At 42.5% G+C, this 21,264-nt stretch overlaps 1 protein-coding gene across 1 annotated transcript; it reads right to left on the bottom strand.

Moving 5' to 3' along the window:
• Positions 1 to 13,514: 13,514 nt before the first annotated feature.
• Positions 13,515 to 21,041, bottom strand: SARAF (store-operated calcium entry-associated regulatory factor; the record flags this gene model as incomplete). The annotated part of the gene is made up of 5 exons (XM_010281580.1): positions 13,515 to 13,540; positions 14,041 to 14,159; positions 16,079 to 16,187; positions 19,228 to 19,618; positions 20,866 to 21,041. Coding segments are annotated over 5 exons (821 nt in total), but the record flags the coding sequence as incomplete, so codon positions are not given.
• Positions 21,042 to 21,264: the final 223 nt, after the last annotated feature.

The following is a 21,264-nucleotide window of genomic DNA, read 5'->3' as shown; positions in this document are numbered from 1 at the left end:
AGCTGGCCGCGGGCTGGCTCTGTGCCACTGTGGTGGGTCCCCGCAACCGGGAGCGCAGGAACAGCAGCCAGTCCCAGTTGTGTTGACGCTAAATTCCAATGCCAAATGGAGAACCCAAACTTCCCTGTGGTTCTTTCTTCTCTTGGGCACTTGCTCCTTGACATTAATATCTGACAAGTCACCTTTTTCGGGCTGAAATTCTTCAGGTCGAACCAATTTGTAAATCTCAACGGGATTTCAGCGGGAGCTGACATCACGGCAAAACTCAAGAACCCTCTCCTTCTTTCATCTGGCCGACTTCAAAGCCCGCTTTGCCACGCCGCGGGGCAGCGGGCGCAGGGACGGGGGCAGTCTCCCCGGCTGGCAAAGCGGACACTTCTCCGAAACTGGGGAAAGCAAATGTGGGGTTTTTTTTTCCTAGGTATGAAAATAAAGGGAGAATTCAAACTACGTCAGGAATCGTTGAAGGACCATAAAGATATTTTGTCGGATACTGAAATGGGGTATCTAACGAGCATCCCTGATCCGTTCCTGTTTAGTCTGTATCCCAACAGGAATTTCAGCTCAGCTGAAGCCCAGTTGGTGCTGATACTCCCGGGCTGCATTTTGAGTTCTGGAAAATGTCGAAGCTTCTCCCCCAGAACAGCTGAGGGATTTCACACCATTTTCTTCCCTGGGTTTTGAAAGTTGTTGGATTTTTTTCCTAACCATTGTCAGCAGAGGGTACGATCAAACCGATCCCCCCAACGCAGAGGTTTGGGCTGTGCACTGGACGCGCCTCGCCACCCTCCTTGCCAAGGCGCCTGCGTTGGCACCGCCAACGGTTCGGTCACAAGTCAGCTCTCCGCATCTTTTTTTTCAGTGTCTGATGAAGACCCATGATGCTTCGGTTTTTATGCTGGAGGGTGTTTGGTTTTTTTGGGGGGAAAGTATAAAAGTGGACTCTTGCACCACTTCAGTGCTTTTTTCACTGTGACGTTTCACTTCTAGCTTTCAGACGGCTTCAGAGGAAGAACTTAGCAAAGCACATAAATATCCCAAGAACCTAACTTTCTTTCAATAAGGCTTCATTTTCTAAGTCATTTTAGAGGAGTTTTGATGTTTCTCGTCTCTTTTGAAAAATTTGTAAACGCCTTTTACAATTTACATTTTTAGAAGTTTCTTCACTGTATTTTTTTTTTAATTTATTCCAAGACTCTCTGCTCTTCAGGCAGAGAAACCTGAGCGCATCGGAAGACAAACTCACATGACAGCTTTGCCTTTCCAAAAGATATGGATGTGACTGGCTCAGACTGCTTGGCTATGAAAAATCTAACAACTTTTAGTCCAGCTTTCGTAAGCGGTTGTGACATCGTCCTTGCCTATCCCTCTTCCTGAAGAACTTGCCTTGTTCACAGACAGCTCTTTGCTCAATGCCCTCCTCATCCCAGCCCAACACAAAAGATGTGGTTCCCCAGTGAAAAGCTCCTTTGAGCTGGAAGTTGAACACAGCCCCTAAGTCAAGCCTGAGCCATTCACAAACCCCCTTAACTCTAGTGGCTGCCCCATCAGATTTATAGGTTAAAACTCAAGTTACAACACTCCTTAGCTGCGCCAGCAGTCGAGTGCTGTTAGTTCTCCAGTGCTTTCCAAAGAATTCCACATGTGCACCCCAAGAAATCTTAGCGGCACACGGAAGTGGCTACAGCAATTATTTTGTGGTCGGGATGCTTTCGAGCATCTTGAATGTAGATAATTCTGCAGTGAATAAGTATCCTGAAAGAAATGATCCACATCAAAGCCTGTAAATGTCGCAAAAAAATGCAATAGTAAATAAAAACTTCTGCCAAAACAAGAAACTTGACGTTAATGCTAAGATGGATTGTTTCCATTCTGGATCAGCTGGGGAGCAGGGAGTTGAAAGTGGGTTTGTAATAGAAAGCATACTTCAATATTAACATCCATCTGTTATAAAAATAAAGGCGCTGCATTTCTAGCTGTTAAAGCATTTTAGATGACTTGAGGTTCCTCAGGGATCTTAGGTTCTTCGTTCCTTTGTGTGTAATTTCACAACTGGATTTGACATAAGTGTCCTTTTAGGTTCATTCCGTGGAAGTGTGGTTTTTTTTTTTTCCTTTGCACTGTCTGGTTTTCCTCATCTGGTTTTTTTTGGTTGGTTGGTTTTTAGTGACCAGATTGCTTAGGCTGCTCTGAAAGCACCACTATTAATGCAATCTTAATAGTATTTTAATGTTTATCACTTCAACAGAGGTGTCTTTCGCCTTTCAGAAACCAGTTTGACCAGATTTCTCAACTTTTGTACTCTGCAAGTACTCCAATTTGCTCTAACTGTGTATGTTAATGTTGTAAAAATGTCTTTAAGGTTGCAGCATTCTAAATTACTTAAATATTAATTGCTTCACTGCCAGGAAAACAGACCCTACAAGCACTTGCTTTAAAAAGACAATGTAGGCTCTACTGAAGTACTAAAAAGCTATTCAGAGCATCACAGAGATATATACACTTTGCAGAATCGTGCTCTGAGAGAACTCTCTTTTGATGCTAATGGAGAAAAAACTTTGCTGCCTGGGTTAAAAAATGTCTCCATTTGTTTTATTTTGCTTCACTTGCTACTTATAACACATCTCGTGTTTGAAGGTTGTAATGGGCCAAAATCGCGAGCCCTGTGCAGCATCACTTGCATTTCAGAAATTCTGGCTTTAATCCTTTTGGATAAGCTCTTTCTACAGCTTTCGGGATATGATGACCAGAATCTAACAAATTATCTTTTTTGAATAATCAGTAAAATTCTCCGACTCATAGCCAGTCCGTCGTGGCACCTCCTCCCTCCTTCCAGCATGAAGGTTTCTGCATCTGTGTGGTGAGCAGGATCAGTAAAACAACACATCTCAAAACGACCTCTCCAAAAAGCTCCTCTTTGGTCAGCAGCACCGACTTATCCCACCTTGCAGGATCAGTGGGAATGCCACATCAGCTCTTCTGCCAAAAAATGAATGTAATGCAGGGTCAGTTTGCGGGGATACCAGTTTACAGATGGTTATCTGGACTTAGCTACTTGTTCTCAGCCCTTTCGGAGAAGCACGCAGAACAGATTGCACTTGTTAGGGTTTTGCTACCTGTTTGGGTAGCAGCGGATACTGTGAAGGTGCAAACTCCAGCAAAGCCATAATTTCAGACAGTACAAAATATCATGCTCAAATAAGGCAAAGACTCTTCGGATAAGTGCTTACTGAAAGCCTTTTTTCCACTCACGGGGCATTTCTCTACAAGTGATCAGGCTTCATATTTCTACCTCTTTTTTACATAGCCTTTTCAAAACGTCTTTTGGCTCCTAACGTACACCTGTTACCAACTGCTGTGGCCGCGATTTTACCGAGCAGTAAATCCAGCGTTCAGGCTGCCACTGCCTCAAAGCACCAACGTGGCACAAACACAGCCTGCCGAGCCCTGCCCGTTTGCAGATGCTCTGCACGGTTACTTCTGTGCCATCAGACTTTACACAGCTCCCATTTATGTGGATGGGTTTCCAAACGATTTCAGGCCACGGAAGGGAGAGCCGGTACGTACCAGAGTGCGGTGGAAAACCTGCTCTCAAGTTTGCAGCTGGAAGGCATGGAAGTCGGGTGTCAGGGCTAGGCACGTAGCACCTAATCCTCTGCAGCGATTCCTGGCTTCTAAACCAGACAGCTAAAGTTGCCCGAGTAACTGTTTGGAGGGGAGGGTAATGTTGTGCTTGGAGTTACGGTGCCACAGCCTAAGCAGAGGTGCAGCTGCAACTGTTTTTAAAAGCCTTTCTGGTACGGGAGCAGAGGAGATGGCACTGGTGCGGTGCGCCTGGTGTTTGACAACAGTTCTCTGGATGAGCCATTTTTTCTTAAGCAACAGCCCCCTGCTCTTTGCCACTGGCTAGTTGACAGTGGCAGGGATAATGTGGGGAGGAGAGAGGATGTAATGGGCAATTACTGGGTAGGAGGAAGAATAAGGGGGGAGGAAGGCCCTCTTTAGAAAGAACATGCAGTTGTGCGGTGGAGTTCAGCTGCTCTGACCACCATCCTGTCCCTTGGTTTATCCTTCATTCCCAGCAAGTCAAAATCCACACTGCACGTCTGCTCTCAATAACTCTCCTGCTGGGATGAGTCTGGTTTATACACCTCAGGTTCAGAAATTCCACTTACCTTTCCTAAACACCTCTGGGTTTAGCCCACAATCCTCTTGCTCCTGCTTCTCTATGCCCGCTGGCTTGGAAGTGTCACTCAGCCAAACCCATTTGGGATGTTCACCCAAATCACTTTAATTGAGTGCTTTCTTCCTCCGTTCCCTCCTTCGCTAGGTGCCCTTGGCACAGCGGCTGCAGCCTGTTCTCACACCCGCTGCAGCACAAGCTGGTCCTCTGACAGCCAGGCAATATTTAACCCTGAGTTTGACTCTCTGGAAGAGCTGTCCCTTTCCAGTACCAGGGATTAAAGAGGTCAGAGATTGGACAGTACTGAGGGGAGGGTGCCCTAAATCATGCGGTAAGACTGAAATACACCCCGTGTTAGATGTAGAGATGCAGTAAAAGCATCTTTGCCACTTGCTTCAGTGCACAGGTTTGGTTTTTTTCCCAGAAGACATGAGGATGCAATCTCATTTATCAAGCCACTGTTCACTCCAGCCCAGCTCTCCAATCTTTGCTGTTTGCACCAGCACAACTATACTGGGGGAAAAAAAAAAATGAAAACATAGCCTAAATAAACATATAAACTATGTGTCCTTTCCACTTGGCCTCCAGTAATTGTTCAGTCAACAGAAACATCGTTTCACCAGCCTGAAATAATCCCTAAGAATCAGTGAAGTGTATGAGCATTTTCCCAAGCACGGTCTCTGCGACTTCCCTGGAGTTTTACAGGCTTTTCCAAGCCGCGCTGGGCAGGACACTCATTTACCAGCTGGAGAAAGCTCCCGAGGGTGGTTTTTGCCTTTCTGGTCCCAGGGTAAGCTGTGGGGTTGCAGCATAGTTTCAAGAGAGGTTTCACTGATGCAGCCACACCAGTACAATACTGGCTAATGCCCAGATTTAAGCGAGGCCTAACATATCTTTTGAATATAGAAAATTCAGTGCTCTGTGCAGAGAAAGAGTCTTTCCTATTGTGTTCACCCTTTTTTATTTATTTATTTTTTTTTTTAAATGGGAAGCCAGGGGAAAAAAGAGAAAAAAAGAGAGGAAAAAAAAGAGAAAAAAGGCAAAAAAAGAAAAAACCTCAGACTGATAGCTGTCAGTAGCGGCCACTGCTCTTCACCCATCGACCTAGACAGGCAGCTCCATCTCAAACCCCAGTTAGCAGTATCTCCCTTTTCCACTCTTTTTCTTTCGAGTACCTCTGCAGCTCATCTCGGACTAACAAAACTCTGCCCACAAGGTTAAGAAAGGAACTGGAAAAACCGCATCCCACTCATCCCTGGGGGGTGATCCCCGGCCCCAGCCTTTTGTCTGGGAGCCCAGCGGGAAGGGGATTGTGTCTTACTGGGGGCGGGGGTACAGCGCCCAGTACGATCGGTTTCCTCTCCCAGTCTGGGCTGGGGCCCCGAGGCACCGCTGCAGGGTGGGGAAATCGTATGCCCAGTGCTGTTAACTCTCCCCTCGCCAGCCAGCCCGCTCCGAGACCTCGTGTGGGACAGACGCAGTGTGAACTGGGTGGGCTTCCGCAGCACGGTGAGTTGTTGGGGGAAAATAAGCTGGAAAAAGCTTATTGAAGAAAAATAGTGAAGAAAAAGCAAAATGCAAGCTCTGTTTCATGCTGTTAAAAGGTATTTCTTCTCCCTACAGTTCTCACCTGGCTTATAAAAGTAGGCTGCTACGGCTAGAAGAAGCTCCTGCAACGTCCCTGTCTCAGGTGGAAATGTGGACTAGTGCAGTGAGATTTGGTATGTTAAGATCAATCAGATTTGTTAAGATCTATGAGATCTTAAGATCTGTCTTCTGTAGATCTAGATCTTACATGACCACTGCGACATAGCACACGCTGTAATATAGCACAGACTACAATCCATCTCTTGAAAAGCAAACAAAGTATTTAATAATTGGCTTTTTATTTAGGATGTTCAGTAAAAACAGCATAGTTGTCCAATATGTTGACTCTGCCTTTTCTCCTGATTTCAGTGAGAAATCAGGCCACTTACTGAGATGGAATAATGTGGATTTTATTTCATCATCAAAATCTTGACATTAATGTTTCATTCACAAACTTTCCTGGAAGACAGGTAATAATGTTACCTGCCCTTGTCTGGCACTTTGCAAAATTAACACTTGTTTAGCAGTATTGTCTGCAAAGTGTGAAGGTGTCTGAATGCAATAAGGGCAACTGCTTATTCAAATCCTCGGTCTAACAGAAATGCTGAATAAGGGGGTGCCAACTATTGTAACTGTATTATGAAGTTTGGTCTACGTTTAAATTTTCTGCCAAGAACTTATACTGAGACGAATGCAAAACACCCATGCTCTTCCCTCCTTCCACCTACACCAGCAAAAGCTCCAGTGCAATTACAGGTCTGCTGTTTGCAGAATTGCAGTAAACTGTACTGGAAAAAGTGCTTTTCAGCTAACATTACCTTTCTCTACTTGGAGGCTCTGCCAGGAGACTGGTCCTCATAGACATGGATGTAAGGCCTCCGAGGAAAGCTCTGTCTACCCCAGTACCCTGACTCTGATGGATGCCATTAACACCTTCTGCTTCTGGAATTCAAGATCTAGGGATTTTTGAGCCAGAAGTCACCTAATGGCTCGGTCACTGATGTGTTGACCTTCTGAGAAATTGCCTAATCCTTTCCATCTCATGTTTGGTTTTGGCCTAAGAACATGCTGCAGTAAGGAGTTTCATAAATGAGAGGGCCTGTGTTTTGAGGTGCACGTATCTCTGAGCTGGCAAGACTGTGAAAATGTGTGGTTAGGCCATACATTTGGGAGGAGAGGAAGAGAACGGCAGGGGCGGACTGACCTGGCAGCTGAATGTATACGGTGTCTTCATAAGCCACGTGCAGACTGGAGAATGCAGCTCCTTCAGCGTGCTGCAGCCACAGCGCACAAGAACACCCTCCAGTACATCAACTGGCTTCACCAGAGCATCCTGCATCGTTTTTCAAAGGTCTCTTGTTGCTGACTGTTCCTTGCCCTTGCTTCATTTGTCATTCCAGGGCATGAAACATGCCTGTAGCTCAGCTGTCTTTCTGGGCCTCTCCTGACGTGCTGTCTAAAGGTCATCAAATACAAACTTCCCATGCCCACAGCCTCTTGGCTTGGAGGTCGGCCAAGCTGAGGCTAAGTGGTAGCACTCGTCGCTTCATGAGGCCTCTCAGGTGCTTGAGCAAACAAAGATTGGAGAGGAACAGATGCCTCAGTAGCACATTCAGGCTAGAAACACTCCCCAGCTCCTCTCTGGGACTCCATGCTCTCCCCTGCTCTTCTCAGGTTGAACGCTGTTGGGGATGGTTTGTGTTGTGTGCCTCTCAGCTATTGCAGAAAGTTCCATTTCTCAGTTATGCCCAAAGAAGCTTTGCAATGTAAGTCAGCATCCGTCCAAACCCTAATTTCTCTTTAGCAGCTGCATCAGCTGAGCTAAAGGGAATGTATTAGTACCTTGGGCAGAACCAGATTACTTGAATCAAGTGTGGTCTTCCTCTCATCACTTACGTTTGCACTGTTTCAGTTCTATATGCACTCACTTACTTACAGCCTAATCCCCAGCTCCTTGTTAAAAAGGAAATAAATCCTTCCACTTGCTATGAAGGAGAGCATGTAGAATTAACCAAGCAAGCTTGGCAGGAGAAAATCAGGCTGCACTGTGACCCAAGGGGCCTGTCTGGTTTTCCAACAGTCAGAATGAGGACACGGGGTTTGCCTACATACGGCAAAGAGCCCTTCACTGCTGACAGTAGGTGTCAGCAGCAGACGACAATTTGTGCGGAACAGGATCTCAACTCAAAAGCAAAGACAGGAACAACTTTCTGAGCTGCTTCAGCCTACTTTGAGCTTCATTTTGACCTCAATTTCAGAGACAGCACAGGTCAGTTTGTTTCTGCCTATGCTTGCAACCGTATGAACTTCACTTGTTAATGCTACCAATTCTTTGCAAGCCGTGTATCAAAACTACAAAGAGCCCCAAACAGGTCTATTGAACACCAAACCTGTTATACTTCTAAGTCTCTCACTCTTGCTGGAGTGGTGCATAAAGCACTGGTGGTATTATTCAAATCCACAGCCATAAAGTACTCCTCCTGGAAGAAGAATGTCAATAAAGTACTCCCAGCGTGAAGGTCAGCTCTGCGAAGACGGTCCACCCCCAGCGTTTTATCTAAATTCATTATGCTCTTTCTTTTTTTTTGTTTTTCCCTCAACCATAATTGTTTTCTGTCCATTAAAGCAGATGTGATGCATTTACAACTGATAAATGACACGAAAATGCCTATGGGAGTTGACTGGGAGATTAATAACTCCCATTACTCAGCAGCTGCAAGAGGTGTATTTTGGATTGCTGGTAGTTCCAGCGCTGCCTCAATAAATACATCCCCACATGCTGATTACAAGGGCACAGGAGGCCCGCAGAAGATGGCTAGCAGGGGCCATGATCTCAGGGCCAAGTCTCAGAGGATCCTGAACAATGACATCTGAATACTGTTATAGAGCAAAGACTGCACAAGAGTCTCAGTGTCAGGGAAGTCAAGGCAAATCCCATAAAAGAGCAAAAATTCCTTGTGTGGTAACTCAGAGAACCTGATCTTTAAGCAGACGGTGATGTGTCTCCACCAAACTTCTCCTTAGGCCTTCTTTAGGGATGCAGGATGAAACTTTCAAGCCCAGTAAAATAATGCTGATACCACTGCTATTAGAGCTGCCTAGTATTTCCTGCTACTGTGCGAGAAGAGCGAGCAGACAGGACATACCAGGGCGAAGGCTCCACCTGCAAGCCCAGCTTTGGCTAGTGCAGCTGTAAACTTGCTACCCTTCACCACGCGTGCTTGCTGCTCTTTGCATTTCTGTCCTTCTCGGTTCATTCCAAGACACACTGCAGCGGGCAAGAAACATGGATGCGGGGCCAAGCCCCCTTTCTTGTGCTTGGCACTAGCACTGTGGCATTTTCAGAAGCATCTGATACCTTGAAACATCCATCTACCCAGAGGGTTTGCAATGGCACGCCTGGGGGGGCTGAGCTGGCACATCCTAGGACAGCTTCCTGCTTATACAAGGCTTTGTCATTCCTAAGGTAGGACGGAGAGGATGTTTTCAGGTCTGTCTTCTCCGTCCTGCCAATTCACCAGTCCTTCATCTGCTCCAGCCACCAGCTGTCCATACTGTATCTTTGACAAAAATCCTTCTCTGACAGAAGGCTGAAAAAAGTGCTTCTCACAGACATACTGCCCAGAAAGGTCAATTCACAGCCCGACAGTTTGCTCCCTTGACTTCATCTCAAGCTATTCCAGCCATTCCCAGCTCAGTGTACTTTTTGCGAGTCCTTGTCACTTCTTTACCAAAGAAACATCGACACTCAGCAGCAACAGAGGGAACTAGAAGACAGAGGAAGATAAGAAATACAGGCCACAAAGGGGGCCTGCTGATTATTTTCATTAGCCCTGGCAAAACACAGCTGCAATAGAAACAGAGATGTCAGAAAGTGAAAACTACTGTAATCAGACACAGCATTGGGAAAGCAAGAGAATCAGCTGCAGAGGAAGATTTCAGCAAAAGACGGCGAGTGATACAGAGCAGCACTTAACCCTGAACTTCCCCCATAGGTATGGAAGGAGAACAAAGGACCTGACAACATGTTTCACTACACATGAAACAACAGCATTGTCTGTTGGTACAGACTGCATCTCCAGGAGACGTAGGGTTTTAAAAAAAATTTTTTTATTTGTTTTTGTGGTTTTGCTCATATACTTTAATTTGAAGGCAGCTGGGCTCTTTCTGCACCAGAATTACTAGTTGATAGCTACTCTGAAAATACTCAGAACTAATACCAATTTGCTTTACTAAGGAGGTAAAAAAATAAAACACTTGTCATTGGTGCTAAGTAGACAACAGTGGGCACACAGATACTGCATTTTCAGCTTTTAGATGGCTGTTCAGGCAGGCATTGCTTGCTACTTTATTCCAGCAATTTCTCTGTGCAACAACTCCTGGTGCTGGAAATTGTGCCACCTCACTTAGTTTCCCTTTCGAAACGTAGTGATATGAAGTGATGATCATGGAAATTTTTTTTTTTTTTTTGTAAAAAGACCAACATGCCATCTTCGCCTTGCTAATAAGTCTAACACACACCTTGCACCCAGAGGAAGGAGCAAGCTGCATAGCATGACAGTCTGCAGAACCAGCCAAGGTCTGACCTGGGAGTTGAGTCACAAGACAGAGTGGCATAAAGCAAGCTGCTCTCTGTGCATCTTTTTTTTTCTTTCATCACATGCTTCAGGGGAAGTCAGCTGTAAAACCAGGAGTTTCTTTCCTGTAATGAGCTTTAGCTTTGTGTGAGGATGTAAGCCATGTCCCAGGTGCCAAGTGGAATTGCAATTATCCTACAACAGCATTTAACTGTTTAAGCATTTACATATGCATTGCAACTATGAAGTTGCTGTGAAGATGCTGCCAAAACCCTGTCCAGGAGCAGAAGACAGACTAAGACCTTCCAGATCGGACGTTCAGGAAGGAAGCTCAATGTCTCTCACAAGTATGAGCTCTAAGATGCCTTCCACAAATTCTTTTCATTCAGGAGCCTCACCAACATCCTTGATCTTTGATCAAGGAAACTGTGATATCAGAATTTGCAAGACTCTGTTTCACCCTAATTACACTGTCAAGAAGTTGAACTGCCTCTATCCATAGGCCATGTCTCCGTTCAGCAATGACACAGTCTCAGTATAAGAAGCAGATCCATCAGCAGCTATCCCAGGGTAGAGTTCTGCTACATCCACAACCAGGAACACAGCAGCAGTGATTGTAACTTCCTTTGAAAGGTTCATCTCATCCCCTTGTAAAACCAGGAACTCACCAACATAATGGAGCTTTTCTACAGAATATGTGAAGCCTTGATTTACAAGAAAGCCTTAATTTCTTTACATTCTTCAGTATCTTGTTATTGATAAGGCAGTCAAGAAAATAACACTATTCCCAGTATTGTTTTACTTTGTTGAAACAAAATATACAGCTTACTAGCTCTGCATCTGGGGGTAAAGGATGTTATTACACCACCCATGAGGTTGATGATGAGACAGCCAACGCTGAAAGACAGACAGTGCCACGCCTGCAGGCCTCAAAATGGTGCTTTAAAGACAAAAATACTCCTTATTCCATTACTTTATCAAAGGGAAGGGCAGAAATATCCTACAGATTCAGAAACTATGGTAATTCATCAGGTTTATGCATCAAATCACATTTCATGCAGAAACCGTAAGTACAAATGAAAACATTGTCTAAAACATTCCATAACACATCATAATTCGAGAGCAAACTTCAGCTTCAGTTAGCAAAAATCCAGTTTCATTGTTATGCAGTTTGTTGGCAAAGAGAGTATTGACTGTGACAAGTTTCAACCTGAATACACTTAAAAGTAAGTAAAAAAAACTTCACACAATTTTTTTTTTGCTATATTTGCCTAAAAAGATAAAGATTTATCATATACTTTTCCTCATAAAAGATAAAACTTCCTAATAGGCCAATAGTAAGGTCCTTGGCATTTCCCTGCTTCCTAGGTTGATAGAACAGGCTGTTAATGAGGGTATTTACCCCCAGTCCTCAAGCAGCTCTGAGCAGCAAACTGCTACTTTAGCCTCATATTATTTATCAAGATTTTCACATTTTCAGTGCAAGCTCTGCAATTTTTTTGTAGCTTCTGTTGACTATCTTAGAGATTTTTTTTTTTGTTGCTTAAGCCAGACATTGACTCTGGCATTATAATTTGAGCCAATTATTTCTGTAGTCATGAATGGAAGTAGTTGCTTTTTGATGAGTAACACTGGAGTCACTTTCCTTGAATAACCATACCCGCTAAATCTCCTTGTGGAGATGCAGCTTGTACCAGCAAAACAGTGCCTTGCTTTTGCTGCAATAGCTTACATCAATTCCCAGACACAGTACCTTCACAAGGATGAAAGCTATGCTTCTCAGACTGCTGCCAGCATAGAAAAGCTGTGCGTGCGCACACACACACTTCTAAGCTGTATTAGGGTGGCCTCTGGAGAAGACCTGATGGTCAAGCAGCACATTTTTCACTCTTCCCCTTTCCCCTCCTCCCCCAGTCACAAGAAATTTATCTGTTTTTTCAACAATGCCACTCCCAGGGCACAGTGAATCACACAAGGACTACACGAAACTCCTGAGAGCCCCAAAATACCATTACAGAACAAAGCAGGGCCTCTCCACTCCTCACTCTTTGACATCTTTTTTTTTTTTTTTTAAGAAGTACATTTGGGAAAGTTTATATCCCATGAGGCATTCAATTTCCTTTCTTTGCTTAGTCTCAAGGCCTGCTATGTTCTAGAGATACCACCAGTTTTGGATTAAGAATGCTCCCTTACCTTTTCCAATGGGCACCTTTGGTTTACTGTGACCTGGATGGGTCATCTAGCAGGACAGACTGGCAGAGATATAAGCCAGTTCACATCAGAAACATTCATAGCATTGCTAACATCCACCGTAAAAGAGATCTGGAGCCTCAGTGTGAGCAAAGTGTCTGTGGCTGTCTGAATTTAAAGGACCTCAGTCTTCCACAAAAAGGTCCAAATTAGAGAAGAACCACCTTGTCTCATTTCAGATTGTTTTATTTTTTTTTCATAAAATTTATACACAAAATACCCCAGGTTTGCACAGCCACTTGGATAAACCCTAAATCATGGAGTATCCTCTACTCCACAAGTTTTGGCTCCAATAGTCACATAGAACAGATACAAACATGACATTAATGTTAGTCTCTTTCTCTCTCTCTCGATACAGTTTTGCTCTTTCCCACTAAGGAAAAATCCCAACACCCATCTGAATAGCTGATTGCACTTACAGTAATGTTCACATGAATTTTACAAAGACAAAGATTCAAAGAGCAACAACCCTTAGATAACAGGTGGACTACACACTAGGCCTTTCAGATGCTGGACCACCAAGAAAAAATCATAAATTCTGGATTAAATGAAATTAAGCCCAGAACATGAGTAAGCTACTTGCTTTGAAAATCTGGTAAGGCTACCATTGCCATAATCCCTCAAGTATTGACAGATATATTAGCACTGTAACATCATTCTTCTTGAACATAATTCTTCTTGACTTGGATGAGTTTATTTAGTATCTTATGAGAAGCCGCTGTTGTGAAATAGTAGATGTTCCAGCACCTGTAATACCCTAAACAAGAGTGAGAGTCCACATTTCCTCAGGGAAACTTTGTCCTAGTCCTTCACACCTCTTCTCACATCCACTTCTGAAGCCTAATACTAATAAAAAAAAAGTGCTAGCACACAGGAAGATTTAGTTCAATCATTCAGATGTAATAAAGTCAAGGATTTTATCTTCGTTTTGTGCCCCCAAATCCTGCAAAGGGAGAAAAAAAAAAAAAGCATCAGCTCCATCACAGCCTTTCCACTGGGCTTTCCCTAGTTCTAAAAAGGCTAAACGTGTAAGTGAGATGAATTAAACATTCACATAAAGTAGAACAGCAAGCAAGTGTGAGCTGACTGGCCTGAAAAATATTCTGTTCTCGCAGATTAGACAACCTGCTTTCTACAAAGAAATCATGTTTGTACATGTTTGCTAAAGAAGGGCACATGTACTACACACTGAAGCAGAAAGCCTTAAACTAGTGCACCTTGCAGATGAAGACAAGCCCAGTGCTGGTAGTACCATGCCCAGTGTGGGCCTGTGGGGAGTTTCATGCCCCACAGCACTGCCCTACTTCCATAGGAAACATGCCCACCTGTACCAAGTGGTAAAATAAAACAAAGAATGCTTGCTGAACCTCAATTAACATTCGTGTATTTTTGATAGGTCAAAGCCTCTCAAGCTTCAAGAGATTAAAAGGTCTTTTGCCTTACCAGAAGCAGTTCTTGTTCCTGAACTGCTACCTTGTGTGGAATTGCTTGACGGCCCATTCATTGGAGGTGCAGCTGTGGGATCTGTCCACATATTATAGTGTGGGGAACGTGGCTGTGGTCTGATGAGGAACAGAGTAGAAGGAAGTCTTCATTAGTGCCCTTATGAAAAATTAAGAAATTACCAATCCAAACAAAGGACCGCATCTGAGGGAAAACTGTAAGCAGGCAGGTGTTTCAAAGCTGGAAATCTCCCTATTAACTTATCTTGATAGCAAGGATATTCAGTGTTGCCACAGTAACTTCTGTAGATTTTCGACAGGAAGTTAAACCTTATTCTTCAGGACAAACAATTCTAACAATTGCAAATGAGGAAATTTTTCCCTCTAAAATTCTGACTTTAGATTGTCAGACAAGAAAGTAGATTTGATACCTGGAGCTTAAGTGCATTTTGTCAACACCTATGTCCCAGCTATGTAAGACAAAAGAAAACATTCCTCTGTTCCGTTAACTATCCGGAAAAGGTTGTGTCAATATGACTAACACATCACGACCTTTGACTTGCTGATTTAAATTACTGGCTTCTATCGATATGGAACTTCCTGCTGTTGACATTTACAAATAGCTCCCTCGCACTTTCTGGCACCACGCATAATTTCAAATGACTGGGGAAAAAAAAAAGTGGACTGAGGACTTTTAAAAGAGAAGTCACCCAAGTTAGGTAGCTTGTTCATGTATTTGGACTTAAATATTCAGTTAGACCTCTAATCTTGAGAAATAAGAGGTGGCTACTGAAGTCAGGGGTGTGTGTGAGGTGTGGAAATCAAGGAACAAATCTGTATGTAGATAGTACATAAATAAAATGCTTAAACACAAGGGTCATGTCTTTAAGACTTAAGAAATATAAAGTCAAGAAAACGATTAACACATTATACCTTTTAAGAATTCTTAGTGGGGTTAATATAATAAAACAAGATATGACCTTTCAACCTCTAAAGCCCTACTCAAAGTGAATTTCTACTGTTGATGGCACGACCATCCCAGTTTCACCTTACTTGACTCTATGAGATCATGACTACACATTGAACACTTCAGAAATTCTCTTCTGTTCCAAGTTTCTACTTCCTTAATAAACAGTCAATCTTGATAAGGCTTCTGTCATTACCAAAAAACTTTACAATGGTGGAAGAGGCTTTAAGAGACTCCTGTCCACAGGATCTCTTACTCTGAAACTTTCAAATATAAAAGCACATACATGGTTACATTTAATCTGTAATATTACTGCATTCCTACAGGATTAGGCTTGATACACACGCAGTTATTTGATAAATAGAGGAAACTGCTTGAGCTCTAAAGATTCTCTGCAGGAGCCACGTATTTCCTCTAGTGAAGCCTAAAACAGCAACAATTGCTCCCTTTAAACTGTTTATCTAAAAAATGGCACATTTTAAATGTTTAAAAGTGTTTAGCAAATATGACCAGCAAATGTTTACTCCAGCACTGAAACTGCTTTTGAATGCTGTTTGTACTATGTTTTTCCCAAAATACAACTTACATACGACCTACAAGTCCTCTGGAAAACCACTCCTCTTGGATTTCTATACATGGGCCATTAGAGACTGTTTAATTTGACCGCAATGAGTATCACAGAAGAGCAGCTGCTATCCAGACTGACGTTAGGGGAGAGGACACTGATAAAAGACCTATCTACAGATGGTTTTATGCTTAATATTATTATCTGTGTTTTAAGGCAGTCTGCAGAGGGATTGTTTAAATGTTCATTTTAAATCTGCAGGCTATCATGCCAGGTCAGAGTAATCAGCTAAAGCAGAATGAAGTAGCTCAGTTCTCACAATTCTCCTTCCACAGAAACATGTTTAAAATGTCTCTGCTAGTAGAGCTATAGATTGCTCCTCAAAATTGTTCTAGAGGTAGGATTTCATACTTTAAATGATACAGGCCTGAAAGCTTAGAAGCAATGTAAACATAGTATATGGCATACACCCTGAAAGCTTAAAATCTGATAGCATGCATATTTTACCTGTGGCTGCCAGCCAAGTAGCCTAGCAAGCCTCCTGCTCCTAATCCAGTCCAAAATCCTGGTCCTGAATTGGTTTCATGGCTGGAATGAGTCCCAAAGCCATTGGCTTCTTAAACAAAGCGAAAATGGAAAACATATCAGTTAGTGGCACCTAATCCTCAGGCCAGCTGTTGCAACAAGACTCTCCCCTGTTAAAGATAATGGAAAATTAGACAATAAACTACTCCCAGTTTCAGTAGATTCTTCATCCAGCTTAATGTGAAGGCCTCAGTTTGGAAAGTAGGAAAAAACATAGAAACAAACACTAACTAATGTAAAGTGTTTTACATTAAAAATTAGCTTCCACTCAAATCCCATAGCCCAGATGTTTGCAAAACATTGCAAAGAGTCCCTGCCTGCAGCTTTATAAACAGACAAGTTAAATTAAAAATAGAAAAGGAAATGAAGAAAAAGTAATCTGCTCAAGGTCAGACAGCAGGCCAGAAGCAGACGCAGGAACAGAAATCAAGTACGTAAGACCAAGCAGTGAACTAACCACTAGAACACACTGTTCACTCAGAACAGTGGCACATTTTGAGTAACAGTGGCTCAGTCTAACGGGTAGCATTACTTTGTGTTGTTTCTGGTAATTCTAGTTGGGTATTTGTTATCAAAAGACATGCTAACTGCAATCATGCTGCAAAGTTTTTATTATGCATGAGTCACCAAGCTTGACAAATACCTTGATGAAGCTACAAGCGTATCAAGTGGGTTGTGGCAGGAGAATAGTCACAGACTTTTCACATGACCTGCATAACATGAGGTTCTGACTCAGAACCAAATGTCTTCCATTTAGAAATAAAAATAAAAGATGAAAACCAACGTAGAATAATTTGCTGGTCTAGAGAAAAACAAGGATGCAAGAATAAGCTCAACCACAGATTTAGCACATAAGGAAGTGTAAACAGCAAGAACTGAAGAGAATATTACCACCTCCCTGAAATACACCCACCTAAACAAGTGGGCCAGAGATTTTGTATGTAAAAGTTATACTGGAACTGGCTTGTCTTCAAACTGGTACGAATTGTTTGAAGTCATGGAAGATAAAAAACACAATTTAAATAATCAGTTTAAGTCTACATTGGATTTGATGTTGAATTTAATTTTGCATGCACTGGGAGAAAGATAAACTCTCACTGGGATGATATACCCATTAAACTATGCTGATTTGGAACAAAAAAAGTAGCACTTAATTTACTGTAAAAACAATGTTAATCAGGGAGATGAACCAACTCATTTGTTCAAAAGCAGCATGGCTGAACACTGACTCAGAAAACAGAGTCATTTTTTGTTGAAGTATCTAGTGTAAACATTTAGGATCATGTCAAATCACTAAGAGAAAAAAGTAGAATTCAATTAAGATGGGCTAGCTAAACAAGTTTCACAGGGTGCATTCTGCATGTTAAGGGGATTTAAGATGAGGCAAATTAAATATTAACAGCAAAAAGTGAACAACATTGCTTTTCATTACTGACCAGATTTTCAAAGACTAATAAATTCCTGGAACACATGGACATAACGCTCTCAGAGATGCGCTTTTGCTCTGCTGCCAAAATTTAAGGCAGATACTAAATGCAGGAAGTAGCATAACACTAAATGTAAGCTGGCCCCTTACTCAAGGGGTTTTCCCCCTTACTGTTTGAAATCTAAGGGAGAATCATTGACACTTCTTATTAGAAACACTGTAAGTTAAGCCTTATATGGCTCCCAATGCACATTTTAAGTGTCTCAATTTTCAGTATTAATCAAGAAAATGTAGTTTCAAGGCTCTACCCTCACTAGACTTCAGACTCCTGCAATGAAAAATGCATAGGTGCAATTAACTGACAAGGAACAGGACAAGGTAAAAAGTAACCCTTCACTCTGTTTTGCCTGTGCCTAGTATGATGGAGCCCTGTTTTATGACCAGGGCTCTTAGTAACTACCATAAGGCCAGTGGCAAAGGGCACGCACACACAAGGTCACACATGCAGCACAGACAGTCTGAAGTCTGAAATAACTACATGGAAACCCATTTGCAAAGCCACTTGTAATACAGAAGCAGAACCCCTTTAATTTTCTGCTGCATGTGCATCTGAAAGTTTCTGCTACATAGGCCCTGCACAAGCATATCCAAAAGAGTTATACTGGCACCCTCTGTTGGCTAAGTGGCTTGCACAAACCTGAAAGAAAGCGTTAATAAGAATTACTAAAATATAAGCTTTTGACTAAGCTAACTTAAGCCTTGCTATTTACTTACTTGATAGAACCCCTTCTATCTCTCACAAAAAAATAAAGATCATGCAATTTGTCAGAACATAATTTGAGTTACAGTGCTGTGAGCATTTCACATGTTCACCGGGTTTAATGAGTTGGTCAGACACCAAATGAATAACATCTGTTTCCCTCAGACACTATGACTGCCTTAAGGCAGTCCACGTAAGTGACTAAAGTCATCAGTTTTCCAGGAAAAGAAAAATGGTGTCTTTTCCTAGCAGCAGCCTTGTCAGTGCTTACACAATTCCCAACTTCAGATGAAATGCACTACAAGAGATTCGGGTGCTGCACCTCTAACAATACTTCACAGACTTCACTTTTTGCACTGGGAACCCAACCTTTCCACCACTGGGACAACACTGAAGCACCTGTTAAACAGAGGACTGGTACACGACACTCAACTCCAACTGTTTCGTGAATGAAATCAGGGGTCAGCAGCCCAATGGCTGAAAGACCCTTCCGTAAAGTTTCAAAGTGCTTCTTTGGCATGAGTTTGTTTCTGCTTGTGTGAGACTACTCTCTTCTGGAGTACTTATGAAAATTATTCTTCCCTGACACAATCCTCACATTTCAAAGAGTATGAAAAGAACATTTGCAGAGCACAGGGAGATGGATTTTCAAAGGTTCAAAGGGCAGCTTGCTGCACAGCCTGCCCTGAAAGCCTGTGGCAAACCAAATTCTTATTTTCACTTTTGAACAAAGAACAGGATGCAAAGCTGGCTGCAGGCTCTGCGGCCAATTCAGCAGAGTCAACTGCCAGTGTGTTTTAAGTCTATCCCACTTGCACTTACTGCAGATAAAACAGCACAATCCTGCTTGCTCTTTTGAGTACTATAAATGGCTTAGAGTCCTACCTGTGAAGCTGGACTTAAAACCTGGAGGAGGAGGTGCCTGCTGACTCTGCCAGGAAGGCCTAGTGAATCCATCACTGTCACCAAAACTCTGCTGAGGCTGCTGGTTACCGAGGAAGAGCTTGTATACTCCAAAAATAAGAATCAGAAGAACGATTATAACAATTGCTCCAGCACCAGAATCAGAAGAATCCTTCCTTGACTGATAATAGCCAGAGCCAAAGCTTCCAGTGTTCTTCACTTTCCTTTCACCTTCTTCAGTCAGCTCTAGTCTGAACAGCAAACTACAGGAGCCTCTTAAGATGTAAGGATCCTCTGGATAATCGTAGCCTTCACAGCTCACTTCGATTTGTCCAAAACGGTAGGTATTTTCCAAGTCTGCTTTGCACTGCCACTGAGAAAATAAACACAATACAAAGTAAAACTTCCTGCTCCAGAGATGAAAACACCTGTCTGCTTCCCCAAATATGGCTGAAATAAAGCTGTAATTGCTAACAAATCACCTAAAAGGCCACAGGGTAAGAAATTTCTGAGCACTTTATTTTGAAAAGGACTAGGAATTTGAAATTAACTAAGAATGTTTTTTAAAAACCTAAAAGTTAAAAAAACATTTCATCTTTCAGAACACAGAAAGATGTGTTCTACCACTCTGGAAGATTTTGTTGTTCTTCACTGAATAGGTCTTTCAAGTATCCTTTTTTTCAGGTATAAGAATACTTCTAAAAATAACCTGTACCTTGTGCAACAGTTACTTAATAAATGCCTGTCCCGCATAAACTGGATGGCAGCTACAAAAATATGATATTGAAACCTGAAATCCAGTGCACCTGATTCCCTTTGTGCCCACACAGAAATTGGGACAGACTTCATTAGGCATTCATATGCAACACTTAATCACATCGCAATTCTGCAGCTGAACACATGCTGATTCCTCAGTCTCACATTTCCTTGACATATCTGCACTTAGGCATCACCTCTAACTGCAAGTGACACACATTTTTGGGGAGAAAAAAAAGAGTAGTTTCTAAATTAATAATTCAAGACAGCAGTACCAACTGCCAATTAAAATTTGACTGTACTTTTACAATACTGTATCAGTTTTAACAATTATCTTCAGCCTTGATTCCTGGTTAAGTTATTGGCAGAAGCCTAGGTAATAGCTAACAAAACAGAAATACATGATCATCTATGGCTAGTACTGATGTACTAACATGCAAGAGAAAGTCATGTAAGTCTGAAACTTAGTTTTTAAAATGTAGAGCTGAAGTGATGCAAATATTTATAGCCCTTTCTAATCTAAAAATTGGAAATCCACACAACAATATCAAATCAAGAACATCCTCAAGGGTTCACAAGAGTTTGGTTTTATAAACTCAAGCAACATTTTAGTTAAAAACAATGAAGGTTTGCTATGCAGTATTTTTAATGAGAGCTTTCAGGGATATTTCAGAGATATGTCCATAGTAGTTCTGGAAAATCCAAAGCCAAACAGTATTTGGGTTAAGTTTTAGTTGTCAAAGGTCCTCTAACAAAAAGCAAACTGAACTGACACCCTAACTCATTATTCTGCTCTCTTTCAGAGGTTACCAAGTCTGGGGGAAAACGATTTCCTTAAACGTTTAACAAGTTTTAAACAGTTACCTGTACATCATAGCCATCCCAACCTTTGTTGTAACACTGAACAACCTCAGGGACACGGGAACATCCAGCAGTGCCTCCCGTGCACTGTAACTGAGGGACTGCAGCTGTGCGCCGGGATGTCGTGTACTGACCTCTGTGGAGAGTGAGCGCCTGCACCTCCCTCAGCAGAACCCTCCCTGAAACAGGTAGCACAAAGATCAACGCTCGTCTAGATACGCTCCCCTTAGCCACAAGGGCGTCTTTTCAGGAAAAAGGACTGACAATACAGGACGTAACAGCGTGCTTCTTCAAGAGGCGAAGCTTAAAGAAGCATCAGACACGCAGAGGTGAACACGGCAGCGCTTCCCATTTCCTTTGGAGCGGGCTCTGGGTTACTCCTCTCAGAGCGTACACCCGCCA

This window comes from Phaethon lepturus, unplaced genomic scaffold (genome assembly GCF_000687285.1).
Source record: "Phaethon lepturus isolate BGI_N335 unplaced genomic scaffold, ASM68728v1 scaffold25832, whole genome shotgun sequence".
Lineage (NCBI taxonomy): Eukaryota > Metazoa > Chordata > Aves > Phaethontiformes > Phaethontidae > Phaethon > Phaethon lepturus.
The sequence above is the reverse complement of the archived record's forward strand: the minus strand, read 5'-3'. Positions and strand labels throughout refer to the sequence as shown.